The 17,186-nt window shown below is 38.0% G+C and overlaps 1 protein-coding gene across 1 annotated transcript in view; it reads left to right on the forward strand.

Annotated features, from left to right (window-relative positions):
• LOC121882812 (exostosin-1a) overlaps nucleotides 1–16,645 on the forward strand; it is a 57,361-nt gene extending 40,716 nt beyond the window's left edge. The window contains exons 8-11 of the mRNA XM_042391256.1: nucleotides 426–515; nucleotides 9,345–9,505; nucleotides 11,751–11,922; nucleotides 15,681–16,645. Of these exons, the coding sequence (XP_042247190.1) occupies nucleotides 426–515; nucleotides 9,345–9,505; nucleotides 11,751–11,922; nucleotides 15,681–15,866 (609 nt within the window). The 3' untranslated portion in view covers nucleotides 15,867–16,645. The remainder of the gene's footprint in view (nucleotides 1–425; nucleotides 516–9,344; nucleotides 9,506–11,750; nucleotides 11,923–15,680) is intronic.
• Nucleotides 16,646–17,186: the final 541 nt, after the last annotated feature.

Genomic DNA, 17,186 nt, shown 5'->3' on the forward strand with positions numbered 1-17,186 from the left:
AATTACAAGTCAATAACATCATCAGCAGCCCTCTTTAGGCTAATGGATCAAGGTCTACTAAACTTTCAGTTAGGCCAGGCATTGAATTGATAAAGACTCGCATAAAACCTATTAAGTCAGCTCGGTGATCAATAGACACACAGGAGGGGATGAAACAAACACATTTTCTCATTGGTTGTTTATTTTGCCAATAGGTTTTTAGTAACTTTATCCCAACTCTGTACCTTTAACATGCTAATTGAAGTACACATATTTCTTTGAACAAATAAGATTTCTTTGGCCCCCAAATTCCTCTACTTCATCATGTTTTGCCATCACTTCTGGAAAATGTGATGTTATTTTGATTGAATCATTTTATTGATAAACGTTTGTAGATTTTGAAATTTGTAATGATATAAGTTGCTTCTTTCTGTCTCCCTCTCCAGACGATGAGCAATCGTTTTTTCCCCCACGATGTCATCCTCACTGATGCTGTTCTCAGTCTGGATGAAGACTCGGTTCTCTCAACCAATGAGGTGAGTCACTGATAGCTTATCAACCAATGAGCAAGACACTGACGTTTCACGAACTGGTGAACTGAGACACTGATGCTTTATCAACAAAATGAAGTGAGATGGCCACAGTCCCAAGATACAAGGCCACCAAAACATCATTATCAAATATCTGGATTAGAATCTAAATTACTGAATTATTCACCAAACAGTTCAAATAAAGAAAGCGAGTCACTGTGGCTGCCTGCCTAAAAACAGGCTGACAATAGACCTTTTTCTATCTCAAATCATTGTGATTTTATGTCCTCTCTAATGTTATCCATTCAACCATGAATACACTGTCAAATAGAATCTCAATATTGAATTTGAGTAACATCTGATAAGACATATTCAACAAACTTTTCAGTGAGTGGCACTTTGGCACAAAAAAATAAATGATTGTTTTTGTAACTCTAGGCAGTGAACGATAATGGAATATTTTTAATAATGATATTATGGAATAAAGTCTGCGCTGCATAAAAGTGCTCCTGACTCTTTGCAAGTTTCTTTGCTTGTTTGCTGCCTACAGTTATCAAGATGTCATGAGTTAGAGCACACCTACCTGCAGGTTTGAGTGCGGAAGCTACACAATGTTACTGTTTTATACTTTTGCAGACGATTCTCAAAATATTTTTGACTTATATAGAAAAAACACAGAAATTTAACAAAATTTTGCAAAAGCCATTTTAAAACAGCCTAAAACTTTAAAAAATCATCAAAACAACATTCTCTGCAAGGCTTTGTCCATCGAAAGACAGCCTCTGGGAATGTTTTTACAACCAACTCCAGTCTGCATGGTTTTATGTCAGCCAGTGGCAAAAGGTGGTGATGTCTCAACACAGTATTGATCCTCACTGAAATGAGGCAGTCAGTCCACGCAGAGTCATGAATACTACTCATTACAAATTAATTGCCTCACTCTGCATAACAGTGCAATGGCCATTGAACTAGAGAGGGAAAATGTGATTTGCCTTCAAAGGACAATTCCAAATGCATCAGATGAAATCGGGATAAGCGGGAAGTCTGGCATAGCAACAGAGTTGGACAACAAACTGCAAACAAAGACCCAGTCTTAAAGGGGCCACATTATGAAAAACTCACTTTTTCAGTGCTTGTGCATACCTATTTGGGTGTCTGATGTGCCTACTAACACACAATCTGTGAAAGAAGACAACCCAGTCAGTTTGGTGTGGGCTTACTCTTGTGATTCAACAAGCCATTCAGATTCAATGCCCCTTCGTACATCACTTGGGACTTCATTAAAATTGTACCGCCCCCTATCCATGTTTCTGTCTGAGTCTCCACCCACTAAATTTCCTGAGGCCTACCATGATTTTCTCGCAAAACTAAGGCACTGGCAAAACTAAGCTAAGCTAAGGTAAGGGCAAAAAATTCGCACATATCCAATTACCATGCAGTGAGTAGTTTTAGGACAGATACTATTAAGATCATGTTGTTTTAATTTAACCTAACACAAGAAGAGAAGAGGAAAAGAGAGAAAAACAAAGTGAAAAGAAATAGTGGTGAAGAGGGAAGGACAGGAAAAGCAGAGGGGCAGAGGGGAGTAAAGGAAAAAGTAAAAGAGGTAGAAACAAAAGGAAAAGTAAGAGAGAAATCAAAGCTCAAGGATAAAAGGAAAGGAGTAAGGAGGATTTAAGAGGGTATAATGAAAAACAAAGTGGTTTGCAGAGTCAGGAGTTTTACAATTTGATTTGATCTTTGATTAAAGTCTCACTACTTAAAAGAGAGGATGGAAAATACCCTTGCGGTTTGTTACCCTGACACCTGTTTTAGAGCAAATTAGAAACCAGTGAATTGTTTAAAGCATTGTCAATAGGAAATAATGTTTCTATCCCCTTTTTAATCAAGACTTTGACATGTTAGCAGAGTTAGTAGTGTGCCTCGGTGGAATATTAAAAAAGACAAAGGCTAACTGATTTACAATTACATCTGGTATGTGTCAAATCAACCTACATTTAAGCCAAAGACATCCGTTTGATAAGATTTTTTTAACTGACTTTTAGGTTCAGTTAGCAGTAACTTAAAGGAGCAGTGTGTAGGATTTAGTGGCATCTAGTGGTGAGGTTGCCAACCAACTGAATACCCCCCCCCCCCCCCCCGTACAAGCCTGAAGGGGAACCTACAGTGGCTGAGAAACTTGCAGCCACTGCAAAAACGCAACAGATGCTACTGTAGAAACATGGCAGTGCAACATGGCAGCCTCTGTGGAAGAGGACCAGCTCCCTATGTAGATATAAAGTGTTCATTCAGTGATTCACACAATAATTCTTATTGTCAGGTAATTATACACTAATTAAAACATACTTATGAATATTATATTCCATTTCTGCCAAGTCTGTTCCACTAGATGCTACCACATCTTACACACTGGTCCTTTCCCTTTCCTGTGGGAGAATGAATATTTAACTGTGAGGCTGTTTTTAGTAACGCTTACATCATTTCCTGTGAATCCCACATGTAAAAAGGCAATCTGTATTCAGTGCAGTGATGACAAACTCCGACACTTACAATGAAATAAACTAGAGAGGTATTTAGAGAATGTAAATACACCGAATGGCTATTGCTGCAAAAATGCAGACTATAAATAAAAGCTGGGTTTGATCTCATGAAAATCTTCATTATAAATAATCTTCACTCACATCTGAAACTAGTAGGACAAAACATAAGCAGCCCATGCTGACCACATGGTATCTATGGACCCAACATTTTAATTGTTGAGGAGGTCACGCTATAAATGCGTAACATACAACTATAAATCCAGATTTACTTATAGTGAAAAACATGATACAACAAGATGGAAGATGATGGTCAAAAAAAATGACACGAGTCTTTAATGTAATTCCAAAATTACTTCAAAGTGGCTACAGTGGTTGAAGATCCCCTCCAGACATGTATTAAGACATACAAAAATACTCTCCTTTGAACAATAATGTGTGTCTGATACAGGGTTTTTTTTCCACAAAAAAGTATAATTACAATGTTAAAATCCTTAAAACGACATCTACTCCTTCTCCCTCATTTAAAATTCAGCAACTATGAATATGCAAATATATTTAATAATATTAACTGCTGGACACAAGATGTCTCCTGCTTCACTGTAAAGTCCATTCTCAGTGTTTGTGCAGTGGAAGCCTCCAAGCCACCACATCACACTTGTGTAAGTTGAATATTGGACCAGGATTGGCTTCCAAACTAGCTGTGATGTCACAAATAATGCTGATAGGCCCCACCCCTTAAAATCTGATTTTCAGTGAGCCCCGAGAAAGTTTTCACTTTCAGCAGATAAATGTGAAAACAAACTCGACATACATCATTCTGCACAGTGAAGTTCAAACATTCAATTGTAGGAACAATAATAATAATAATAATAATAAAAACACGTTTTTGAGTGGAAGAAAACTTTAAGTTGGTTTGTGCCAACTTAACGTTCTTTGGAAAGTAAACAGGAACAAATACTGAAATATGAAATGTACATATAAATATGGTTAATTTATTGCATGTGACAACTCTCTTACCATTAGTGATTGAACCACTTTTTTATTCTGCATTTGCTGACACTTACATACAGTTGCCATTTAAAATGACTCATTACCTTTCCAACATTAAATACAAATATACAGTATGTTGAAAAATATCAAAACACAAGTCGTTAATATTAACAATTTTTTTAAACAGTTGCCTATGTTTTGAACTCACTGCAGTAAAATGAACAGAAACAGTTCATCTGATGCTTAATTAGTGTTTCTAGTTGGGGAGTCATTACAAGCCGCAACTTTGTTTCTCCACAGCTTTTTCAGCAAGTAAAAGATGTGATCCATAATGGATTGTGAGGCCCAATGAGCCCAAGAGATTCAATATATCTTTAAACTCTGAGATGTTTTATTGATTGGAGCAAGTCAATGTTCACCTTTTCTACGCTTACGGGATCACAATTACACTTTATGGCACCACAATTTGTGGAACAGCAATACGAGCGAGTTTCTACAACTAAACTTTTATGGGCACATAGCTTGTTTTATGAAACGAGAGGAAGAAGAAGATGTCAGTGAAAGAGAGAGGAATCATAAAGAGGAAGTGGAGTGAATCTTTGCTGTGTTCAGTAACCCGTTGCTCTAACTGCCCTTTTAACATGGTGTGGGGATTTATTGAAAGGAGATGAAATATGTCAAGTGAGTGAAAATATGCAAGAGAGAACATTACACTTTTAATGGGACTTTCATATTATAATACCTCAGTGGAAGAATGGGCTGTGCCAATTTCATAATTACATTGTTTCAGCTCATTAAATGTATGATTATTCCATGAAGAGAGATTAGACAAGGGAATACGACTGAAAAAATCCTGACAAAGCTTTTGTCTCCCATTGGGCAGCCAAGCATGCTGCTGCGTTATGCCCTTTGGAAGACATTTTCAATATGCCGGATGTGGAAATGGTTTTCTAACAGCAATGACAAAATTGTGACCATGAGAACTGTGATTTAAAGGCATTTCTATATGGTGGGGGCACTTTTTGAAGCAATAATAATTTTCTTGAGTATGCAAGGTTTTAATATGGACTCTAACCAATCATCTGTGTAATCATAAATTCATAGAAAAGATAATGATGTTACTTCAGTGGGCTATTTTTGATTTGATTTGATTTGATTTATTGATTGGGACAGTGTGCAGTTTTAAACATTAAAGATGCACTGCACCGGAGTTAGCTCGAAGCTAATTTGCATCCGTAGTCCCCCACAATCAAAACATACAATAGCACAACAACAAACAGTACAAAGCAAAAAAAACAAAAAAACACACACACAGAACACACTATACAAAATACAAAGCTACACACAACAGCACATCACATACACCCACAATGTCAATTAGAAATTAATAATGTAAACTAGACTCATAGGTCACACAGCTGATTGGTGTTTAGTACATTTTTTAGTTTGGCCTTGAATGTACTGATAGAACTACAGTTCCTCATATTAAACTATGGACCTCATTTGCATATATTTTCTGCTTTGCTTTGCCACAGTGTCTAACATTATCAAATCAAGCAAATTCTCATTTGTATGGCCCAATATCACAAATCACAAATTTGCCTAAGGGGGCTTTACAGTCTGTACAATACAATACAATATCCTCTATCCATAAAACCTTGATTTAAAAAAAGGAAAAACTCACTAAAACTAACCCTTTACCAGGGAAAAAATGGTCAAAACCTCAGGAAGAGCAATAGAGGAGGGATCCCTCTCTGGGCACATGCAATAGATGTGAGAACAGAATAGACCAAGAAAGCAAAACTACAGAAATACAGCATGGACAAACAGGATGACAAAATTATACATATATTGATAATATCTTGGAAGAATCTTCTTTGGAGGACGTCAAGCAACTTCCAGGTACCGCCAAATGACAAAATACCCCTTGGTTATCAGCATAACAAGAAACTATTATTAGGAAGTGAAGGCGAGTTCAAAAGCGCATAACAAACAAGTTTTCCTGCACCCGCAGAATGATCAATAATAAAGGTGAATAATATGGTGTGATTCAGGGAATGAAGGAAAACTGTCTGATTTAGTTCCCAACCTATTTTACTATCAAATATGTGACTGACATTGGCCTGGCTAGACCATAGTTATGGCAGTGTTGGGTAGGTTCATAGTCTGGAGCGATTACATATGCATCTAGAGCTGGATGAGTGCTTAATATCCAATATATAAAAGGCAGTATGCAGGGTTCTGATGCCATCTTTTTAAAGCAAAGTAGCTATGTTAGATATAAAAAGAGCTTTTATTACTGTTGTGAAAAAATGTCCATCCTATTTTTGTCTGTTACTGAATAAGAAAATTATCATTTTTCTCTAAGTGTGACAAGATGTTCAATATACTGGCAATACAAAATTCTTTAAAAAGTGTTTTTCGTCCTTAGACCTTCATCAGATAAAAATCCCTGTCTGATGCATGTTTCTATGAAGCTGTGGACACTTTGTAGTTTTGGAAATGAGTTCAAATAATCGACCTGCACTGCCTGATTTTTCCACTGGTTTTAAGAAAACAAGACTATGTGGACTAAGAAATAGACAAAAATTGAAGATTTAGTTGCAGTGTAGGACAAACGTCTAACACACATAAGCAGTAGCACAACACAGTTCTTAAGGTGTTACTATTGTCTCCACCTTAACCTCATGTTGACCAAAGGAAATGCCTTGTCCAAATGTGAACAGTAGAGACATGACAGGAAATGATACAGTATGCAACAAAGGTCCCCAGCTGGAATCAAAGTGGGGAAGTTGCAGTCACAGTGTGAATCTTAATCACAAGGCCACTAGAACACCTGAGAAACTCTGGAGAAAGTTATCACCAGATAATTGCAGGGTTGTTGAAAATGTGGCAGGACAGAGTCTTCTGGATAAATGTTAGAGATCTGAGAGAACACTTTGAGATCTGCCCGAACAAGACGTAACCACACACCACTGAGAGTAGCTGGTGAGAACAGTTGTAATTCAAAAGATGTTGCGAAGTAAAAACCTGCAGTAGCCACTTGTAGCCACAGTGTGGACCTTATACCCCCGCTGGTTGTCTGGAATCACACTGAGGATGTTGATAAAACTTCATCAACAGCAGCACTCTAAAAACTGCTGGATGCAAGCTTCAGTTTTAAGACACATTTTCCTTACTTTCATCACCGTCAGAAATCAAATGGAAGTTGACGGTGAAAGCACCGTGGTGGCATCATCTCACAGCGCGTAAAAATACAAAGACTGATTGAAATCACAACTTCTCACAACACACTGAAAAAGACCACACAGTGATGAGACAAAGGTTTCTAAAATGCGCTGTAACTCCTCTTCATCTCGTAACATTGGACGTGTTAAACCCAGATGTCGGAAGAGATTTATAACTGATGTATTGCTGGATTGACCCTCTGCTGCATGTGTAAATTTTGACCTTGTAGGATTTATTAGTATGTATTACAGAAACACAAACACACACAGACTGTTCAACTTCACCCTCCCCTCTGTCCCTCAGCCATATCAAGCCTCTGTTTTAAACCATAATTAGGACAGACAGATTATGAGTGCAAAGAATCTGGGTTCTGTCACTCTCTCTCACTTGTTTATAGGCTCACACACACACACACACACACACACACACACACACGTCATTTCACATTATAAAGAGCCTTTTAATCTCTGAAGGCAAAATTATATTTGCATGATATCATTAATCCTTTCAGAACAGCTGCGGAGACATCTCACACATCTCAAATACACACACATACACGCACACACTATGTATGCACGCAGCTAACACGTCAGTTCATCAGGGGCTACACCGAGAATGGCAGCTCCAACCTTTCTCTCGGCTTAGCGCCGGCGCTTTACAGTAATTGCTCACGCGATTCATGACAGAAGCTGCGAGGTACTGCTAAAGAACATCCACTTTTGGTGCTCCCCCTCCTCGGCTCTGTCTCTCTAGCTCTACTATTCTGGTAATTAATTTTCTCCCTTGGCTCCTGAGGTGGTGTGTGTGTCTGTGTGTGTGTGTGTGTGCATGTGTATTGCCAAGTATTTCATTATGTGCTGATCCCCGTATTCTCTGGTGTGTCTGCCTGCATGTCTCAGTGGTGTTTTTGAATTCAAAAGACAGTCTTTTCTCTGGTAGTTCAAGCTTTTTCAAGGACACCAGGTGCACTAAACAACTCCACATGAAATTTCTTCTTTACTGGAGGGGGAGGGAGCCTTAGAGGAATGTGAAGTAGGACAGACACGGTCCAATCCTGTAAAACCAGCAGAAAGGATGTGCGATGACCACTATCCCAACACGTGTGTGTACTGGAGAATCATGTATTTAAAAGTAGGATGTGAAACAGTAGTGTGTGTTGCATCAGGATTGATGATAGTAACTTGCAGAAGAAGAGCGATTGCATAGAGAATCCGACAAAAGACCTCAGGGCGATTAAGTAGATGTGAATAGACATGGATTCGGTCTGTGCAGCAGAAAGTGAGGCAAATACGCAAAAGCAAAAATTTGAAAGTTTTCTTCATGGACATATACAGGCAGAGGAAAGAACTGGAGATCCTGGTACTTTTGAAATCAGTCTGAGATTAAACTTTACTATTCACACACAGTTGGTATTATTTTGCTGGGGCTAACATTTGCACAGTTGGTTCTTTGGCTGAGCATTAACTACTACAGCATTTAATGAGTCCAAATCCTGTTAAAACCTCCGTTTTATGACATGCTGTTGTAATATTCTGAAAAACATTGCTTCTTTTGCAATAGAAAATAAAACCTAAACCCATGAAGCAAGAATGTAGAAATTAAATTTCAGGCCAGTTCTTGTTTAAACCTTGAATCAAAACTCAAAACAGTTTCATGTGAAACTGTTCAGGTGGGAGGAAAACAACTCAAAATGTTGAAAGGCTATTTGAAATTTCTCTTTGTGAGGCTGTGAAGAGGAAGAAAGGTTGTTGTTTAGAGGATGGCCTTGCTGTCTTGGCAGGCAAAATGCCATTTGATGTGTATTTTTTGAATAAACTGTTTCTTATCTCTTTACCTCTCCTACAAGCTGTTTGTATTCTAAATGAGTTTCAGTGCTTTTTGAATAAGCTATATACCCTCTGTATATAACTTTACTATTTTCCTCTCCCCTCACCTTTTGTGTTTGTCCAACCATATCTTCTTCCCCTCATCTCCACCTCATTTTCCTTTCTTTCCTACTTCCTCTCTATGTTTCTACATCATCCCCTCCTCTTCTTTCGTCTCCTCCTCCCTCTTTCTTTCTTTTCTGCTCCCACAGGTGGATTTTGCCTTTATTGTATGGCAAAGTTTTCCAGAGCGTATCATAGGTTATCCAGCAAGGAGCCACTACTGGGATAGTTCCAGATCCCGCTGGGGTTACACCTCCAAATGGACAAATGAATACTCCATGGTCCTAACAGGAGCAGCTTTCTACCACAGGTACAGAAAACACACGATCTGCTGTCAAAATATCCCTCATGAGTATTGCTCTTCCCTGAGCTCACTACAAGTCAGGATTTACATCTTTTGCAAATGGAATAATGACTGAATAAATTGTTTAGTGTCTTACTCCTCATTGCAGTTGCTTCACTGATCATAGAAAATTACTATTGAGTTTTACACATCATTTATTGAAATGATTAACAATAAAAAGGTAATTACAGTGTTCATAAAATCCTCCTTTTGATGCAGTGAAGTCAGGTCACTTCACAAAATGCATAAATATTGATTACATGCTCTATATTTAAATATGCATTTAAACATTGTTAATGGCTGTAAATCATAAAAAAAATCATAATGCCTTGCAGTTAAGACCACATTTATCATGAAACCTGTTGCTCCTCATCTATGAGAGCAAATCATTGCCATAATAATTTGAATTATATCAGCAACTGAATACTAATCTTTTACATTGAATCACTGTTGAATATTTAATGTTGAAATTTAAATACCATTGAATTTATTGCACAAATATTTGATTTCGAAAACCATTTATGTGGTATGTGGTTACTTTGGAGTTGTGCAATTTCAAAACCTTTATTTCCAGTGTATATCTATTTTGGGGTTTTTTAATTCAAATAGAAAATTCAAAAGCTATACTCAAGTTGCTCTACTCAAAAGGGTTAATTCAGATTGGTTATATATATATATATATATATATATATATATATATATATATATATATATATATATATATATATATATATATATATATATATATATATATATATATATATAAACCCACACAGCTGAACTGTGCTGTGGTTTGCTGAATATCATGTTAATGTGTAGGTGTGTTTTCCTGTTGGGAGTATATTATGTTGTAACCTTAGTGTATACACACAGACATGCCAGCACTCACATATAGTGTAGTAACGTAATGATGACTGTATAAAGAGGTAAGGGTCTGCCTTCTGGCCAAATGATGTCTTAACTTTGGTAAAAGTAGTGGAAAAGTGGCCCGAATGATCAGGAATACAAGATTTTATTCTTTAATTGTAAACCTACACAGTCATATCAAGTTTAAAAGATTTTGACACTACTGCAGAATGAAATCAATCTGAGGACTTGAACTTGTAAAATGTAATCAAATTCAGGAATAAAATAAATGGCAAATCCAATGAACTCAGTCTACCCATGTTAATTACAGAACTTAGACTTTTTCAAGGTTGACATTAATCTTACTCAGGTAAACTCAGTGTTATAAATTATGTTCAGAGCTTTTTTAGGTGCAAAATTTGTTTCACTAATCTTTTATGATGATTATTGAGTGGACGTCATAATTCAGAATTCTGTATTTTTACATCACTTGCTGCATTCTAAATTTACAGTTTACTGATTGATACTAAATACACATTTTTAAATGTTTTTGTATTTCTCATTTCACTGATGCAACCATAATATGTATCCTGAAGTACTGATTCAAACAAAGTATCTAAAGACCCCAAACCTAATGATTATGTAATATAAAAATGCTTTTGATCTCAATTGATCATGCTTCTTCACACACCTCTTTGAGGTGCAGTTTTTCTGCATCTCCTGTCAGGTTGATCTGCTTATTCCATCTTTACTGAGATACTTAACAGTCTTTCCATAAGACACAAACTCCATTAAAAGCCATCTCTCACCAGTCACTTTTTTAGCAGAGTAATAGAAAAGGAAATGGGATAATACCATTTTTCCCCAACTATCTGTTATCTCATGAAATGTTTGTCAAAACACAGTGCTACTAAAGGAAAGAAAAGGTAACCTGAGGTATTAAGCAGAGCAGTAGATTGAACAGAGAGTGTTGCTCTCTGAAGTTGTTTAAAGCATCTTATCATGCAGATAAACATTTTGTTGTTTAGAATCTCAAACGCCAGCACAAGGCACAAAAAAATAAAAATGAGTCAGAGAGAGTGAGAGGGAAAGGTGGAAAGTGTCTGTGTGTGTGTGTGTGTACTCATGCATCCATGCATGTGTGAATGAGTGTGTGTGTGTGTGAGAGAGAGAGAGAGAGCGAGGGACAGCAAACCTTGGCAGGGGGTTAGCAGAGTTGACAGTGATCTAGTGATCCAGTGCTCCCATGCTGCTGAGAGTGCAACACAGCAACTGCACAGAATAGAACATAATGAAACAGATGTGCAGCTTTAAGAAATTAAATGAAGTTAATACCACTTCTATCTTCTTCATGTGTGTACGTCAGATATTACCACTACTTGTTTACCCACTACATCCCGGCCAACCTGCTGACAACGGTGGACCGTATGGCTAATTGTGAGGACATCCTGATGAACTTCCTGGTTTCGGCCGTTACCAAGCAACCGCCCATCAAAGTCACACAGAAGAAGCAGTACAAGGAAACTATGATGACCCAGGTACAGTAGGGCTTTCTCTTTATAACTTAACACTCACAAACACACTGGGTGTCACATACAGTGCATGGAGTCGTCCTTGTAACTATTACCGGTGAGACGTTGCATGACATCCAGGCTGATTGCAGTTTCAAAGTTCAAACTGAGTCGGCAGCAGATTCATTCAGTCGTCAGTGTCAGGAGCTAACCAGACAACTCTTATTTAAAGAAAAAAGTTAGATGGAACATGAAGTCCTCAGATTTTTCCGTAGTTTGAGCTGGTCATGATCATCATTTTTACCACTGACTGTTCTGCACATGAGAGGCTCACCCTATGAGGAAACTATGGTGAAATATTACATGAATGTGATATGTGTGAACAGATTTTCTTTTCTGTCATTATCATAATTTTTCCATATAAAATGATGACAGAGTACAAAACTGAAAACTTAAAGATTCCCTCCAGACATGTGTTAAGACATATTAAAATACTCTGCTTGGAAAAATATGTGTCTGATATGATTTTTCCACAAAAAAAAGTATAATTACCACATTAAAATCCTTAAAATGATATCGATTACTTCTCTCACTTATTAAAAATTCCAGTTTTCCTTTGAATATGTTAATATATTTCATTTCAAAAGTTGAACTGCAGGACACAAAATCACTTCTTGTGTCTTGGTCTTCACTGTAAAATCCATTCTCAGTGTATATGCACTGGAGGCTTCAAGTTTCAACAACACACTTGTGTAAGTTGAATACTGGACCAGTATTGGCTCCAAACTAGCACTGAGACACTTTCCACTCTCAGCAGATGAATGTTAAAACAGCCTTCCAGTATCAAACCCAGTACACACAGTACCAGACAAGAGTACATCTGTACATCATTCTGCACAGTGAAGCTCAAACATCCAAATGAAGAAACAAGAAGAAAAACACATTTCTGAGTGGAGAGGGACTTTAAGAGTTTGCTGTTCTATTTTCAGAGCAGTCTGGCAGTCCAACAGCGTAATAAATCCTGTCCTAATTGGTTGTAATGGTCTAACAATTAAAAACAGTCCATTTGTTTTGATTAAGACAGACCGCTCCTGTTGCTGAGTTAAAGTGTTGAAGTACATTTGGTCACCGTTGGGTTCCATACGTAATGTGTAGTGGCCATTTAATGGGATCTTTGATTATAATTTGTACTTACATTAAATTAATGTGGTAATGACATGACAAGTGGCTCCCCAGTCTTCTATTTAATAACTTTTGCTGTATATCCTTAAAGGTTTCTACACATAAAGGTCCGTTTACTTGTCATTGGGAGCTGCTCAGCCTGTGAAAACACTTATATGATGTTTTTTGTAGCACAAAGCCAAGTTTTTGAACATTTTGCAACCTGCATTATTTACATCCATGTTTGTTGGCAATGTGCCTTCTTCCTCCCAGTCTTTTGCTGGCACATTACTGCCCACTGAGTTTGTATCTACATACGGTCAAGAGACTACAGAGGTACAGTTTAAAAAGAGTGTGAATGCCATTTGTTTTAGAGACAATAGATTCATTTCTTGACTGCCTTTTTTTAAATAGAAAAGAGATTCACCTTTCCTCGTGTTGCATGAGCGATAGTGGAGAAGCTTTAGGCTACATACAGCCCTGACCTTCTCTTTGGGAGATCCCTATAGATATATATATGTGTGTGTGTATGTGTGTGTGTGTGTTTCGTGTGGCCAGACCAATGTCAGGTTGTGATTGATGGCCTGACCACAGGCAGGACGATGACTCGGCAGTATGGACTCAGTGATTAATGTCTTAATTGTGAAAGCAGCACAGAAAACCTTGATTTACGCCCTCCCTCCCTCACCCTTTCTTTCTTTCTTTCTTTCTTTTTGAGCATCTCTCTTTTCCTGCCTCTCTCTCTCAGCTCTGATTTGTTACTTTGCTTCAAGCAACAGCAGATAGCTAAATGTTTAGCAGGTAGAAGAAGAAGCTGACATCTTTTGGGGAACTTTGACCAACAAAAACAGTTTTGGTGAAGTCCTCACTTTATTTTTGGCATTTTTTAATCAGTTATTCATTCATTTTGTATTTTTAGAGAAGAGGTGTTTCATTCAGTGCCAAGCCACTTCTTTTCTAGTAGTTTCATTTTTATACCTGACCCTCAGTACCCCCCGCTGCCACCCTCCTGCAGCACACTGAATGAATCTGCTCCAACTCCACACCCCCATGCCACAGCTTATCAAAAGGCTCTGCTGCCCTCCACCTTGCCTGCAACTGCCCCCTCACCAACTCATCTACTAGCAGCCAGCCAGGGACCTGGGCCCTCCATCTCAGATAACCAGGTGAGGTCGCAGAGCAGCAGGAGGCGATAGCATCATGGAGTCATCCAGCAGCTATTCAAGTGGCCTCAAATGCTTCGACCGCTGAGGGGAACAATGCACAGAGACATCTAATATCTCAGTGACAGAAACGGTATTTTTTTTTTTTTTTAAACTCATCAGGCCCTTCCAGATTGGATGACAGACTGGATAAAGGACTACACTTACTGGCTGATATATGAAGTACAGCAGTCTAGTTTTATCAGCTCACATCTTCATTGAGTCATATACAAATGTACCATAAGTATTTGGTTGATTAATTTTGTTATGTTGTGCCAACTGGAAAGTTATCAAGTAAATATCAGTCAAACAAAGCAGCTGCTGGTGGTGAATATCTTACCAAGGCGTCTCTGTCCTCCTGTTCCTATAAAGAAAGTTGACATGACAGAGCTTCAGTTCATATGAACAACAAGATGCAACCAACAGCAGACCCTCTAAGACATGTGAGAAATATTCAGTGAGTTTATCTGTACTGACTGATTGACAGAGTGAGTAACAGCTGTACTATATGTGAAATATAAGATGTGAAAGACATTTCAATGTACATTTTCTACCAGTCTGACGTGGCTAATGTCACATTCTGTGCTGCTGTCGGCTGGAGTGTCAACAACTACTCAGGGACTCCCACAGAGTGAACCAGCTGGTGAGGACGACCGGCTCTGTCAGTATGATGAAACTGGTTTCGCTGGCAAGGAGGCTCTGCTTCAGCCTTGAACCATCAAACCGCCCTCATATGGGATGCTTGGCCATCCAGGATGTTAAATGTTCTACCTATGGAGTAAAGATGGTGAGCTCATGGTTGAGATGCTCTACAAACGAGGTTACAGCGTCTCCAGCATCTGCACTGTAAACTGAATCTAAAAACTAAAAAAAGAGAAATTAAATAAATGAACTAAAATTTGCAGGTCACCGTCAGTGGACATGATGTTGGCTGATAAGTCTTTAAGTGGGATACAAACGGTGTCAATGGCCACTTTAAGTTTGTTGCTATAATCAAAAAATATCTCTGGAGAGATTAATAAAGTATCTGCCAGTCATTCAGTCTATTTGACTATTTAGACATGCAGCAAAGGAGACATACATCTAAGGAACTAACCATAGAGAGGGGGCAGATGGAAGCTGGGTACAGATACATCACAGAACTGCTAAGATGAATGATGTCAGTTCTTTATTTTAAATAATCATTTTCTTGTGCTGCACCATAAAGAAGTTCACCTTTTTGGATTTCATCCAGATATTAAGCCATGGTCAGTAAAATAACCTTATAATGTTTCATTTCTCTTATTGCCCTGATAATTATTGTCAGTATTCTCTGGTTGTTATTACACGATCGCCTGCTACACAGCTGCTTTGATTGATTCCTCAGTTTCCCTCATACATGTATCCTCTCCTTGTTTCCCATCTCTTTTTCTCTAAACCAAGGGCTCCAAGGCGTCTCGGTGGGCCGACCCCGACCACTTTGCCCAGCGCCAGACCTGCATGAATGCCTTCAGTCACTGGCTGGGTTTCATGCCACTGGTGCACTCCCAGATGAGATTGGACCCTGTGTTGTTCAGGGACCAGGTTTCCATCCTGAGGAAGAAATACAGGGACATTGAGAGGCTGTGAATGCACAAGGATACACACCAAATCACTGACTGTGAGAGAGAGAGAGAGAGAGAGAAAGTAAGAGAGGTGGGCAATATGTGTGTGTTGTGATTCCTGTTAGAGACGCCATGAGAAGAACATACACACACTGAATGCGAACATTTGTGAGGCTGTAAAGCTCACACATGCACCGGACATAAAAATGATACAATACAGACATACGCATAAAGCATTTAACTGCGTATATCTATGAAAAAAAAGACTGCATTCTGTATGCGTGGTTGGTAACAGCGAGTGACTGTGCATACTCACCATCTGTGACAATACACATAAATATGAATGCATGGATACACATGCAACAAGACCTGGACCACAGACATATGTGTTGCATGGTTTGAACAAGAAAACTGTACAAGGACCTGAAAAATGTAATGTGTTTTGTTTTGTTTTTTTAAATCTAAGAGACATGTTTATTGTGGTTATTGGCCTGCTGACTGTAGAAGAGTATACAGTTTAAAGTTGGCCAAAAGGCTTAAGAGATTTTATGGGGTTTTAGGTTGTATCCAAACAGTCTAAAAGTCAAAGGAAGCACTCTCTGGGGTTACGTATGTTCAGTAGATACACAATGTGGACAGAATGGACAAACTGAAGCCTCTGGTTCAGGCCACATGACAGCTGTTACCCAAAATACACCCAGAGACAATGGCAATATGCATCTTGTATACTATTGTAGATTTTGAGCAGCAGTTCCTGTCTGTATAAAGCAAAAAAAAATAAAATAAAGAGATGTTATGTTATAAGGTGAGAGGCCGGGTCTCAATATCACTTATTGCTTCCTTCCCTACTTTATTTGTTCTTATCTTATGCTTTTTTCTTTTTTTTTTTTGTTTCCTCTATAAGTCATTGAGTCCTTTCTTTCATTATGTTCTATTTTGCCTGGCTGCTTATGCAGTGGTATTTTTGTCTTGCTGTATTAATTGCTTTATGTAAAGGCTGGAAGTACTGAATTTTACACTTAAATTGTACAATAAAAATACAGTAAAGAACAAATCAGAAACTAAGTAATAAACCGATAATAAGTAGTCTCTGAAAAACTTGAAATTGTGGAATATAAAATATATAGTAGATAATGATATGTTATGGCTGGATCACAGTAAAAACTCAATATCTATTTGTCAGTTTGTTTAGGTGATTCTTTACTTAACTTGAGGGGACACAAAAAATTGTAATAAATTTAAGAGTAATAAAGGATTACTTCTCAGTATGATGATTCACCTGATGGAGCACAGAAATGGTAAGTAATGGTAAGATAATAATGAAGCAATGATTACCTTGCTATGA

The sequence above is a fragment of the Thunnus maccoyii genome, chromosome 17, assembly GCF_910596095.1.
Source record: "Thunnus maccoyii chromosome 17, fThuMac1.1, whole genome shotgun sequence".
NCBI classification, from domain to species: Eukaryota; Metazoa; Chordata; class Actinopteri; order Scombriformes; family Scombridae; genus Thunnus; species Thunnus maccoyii.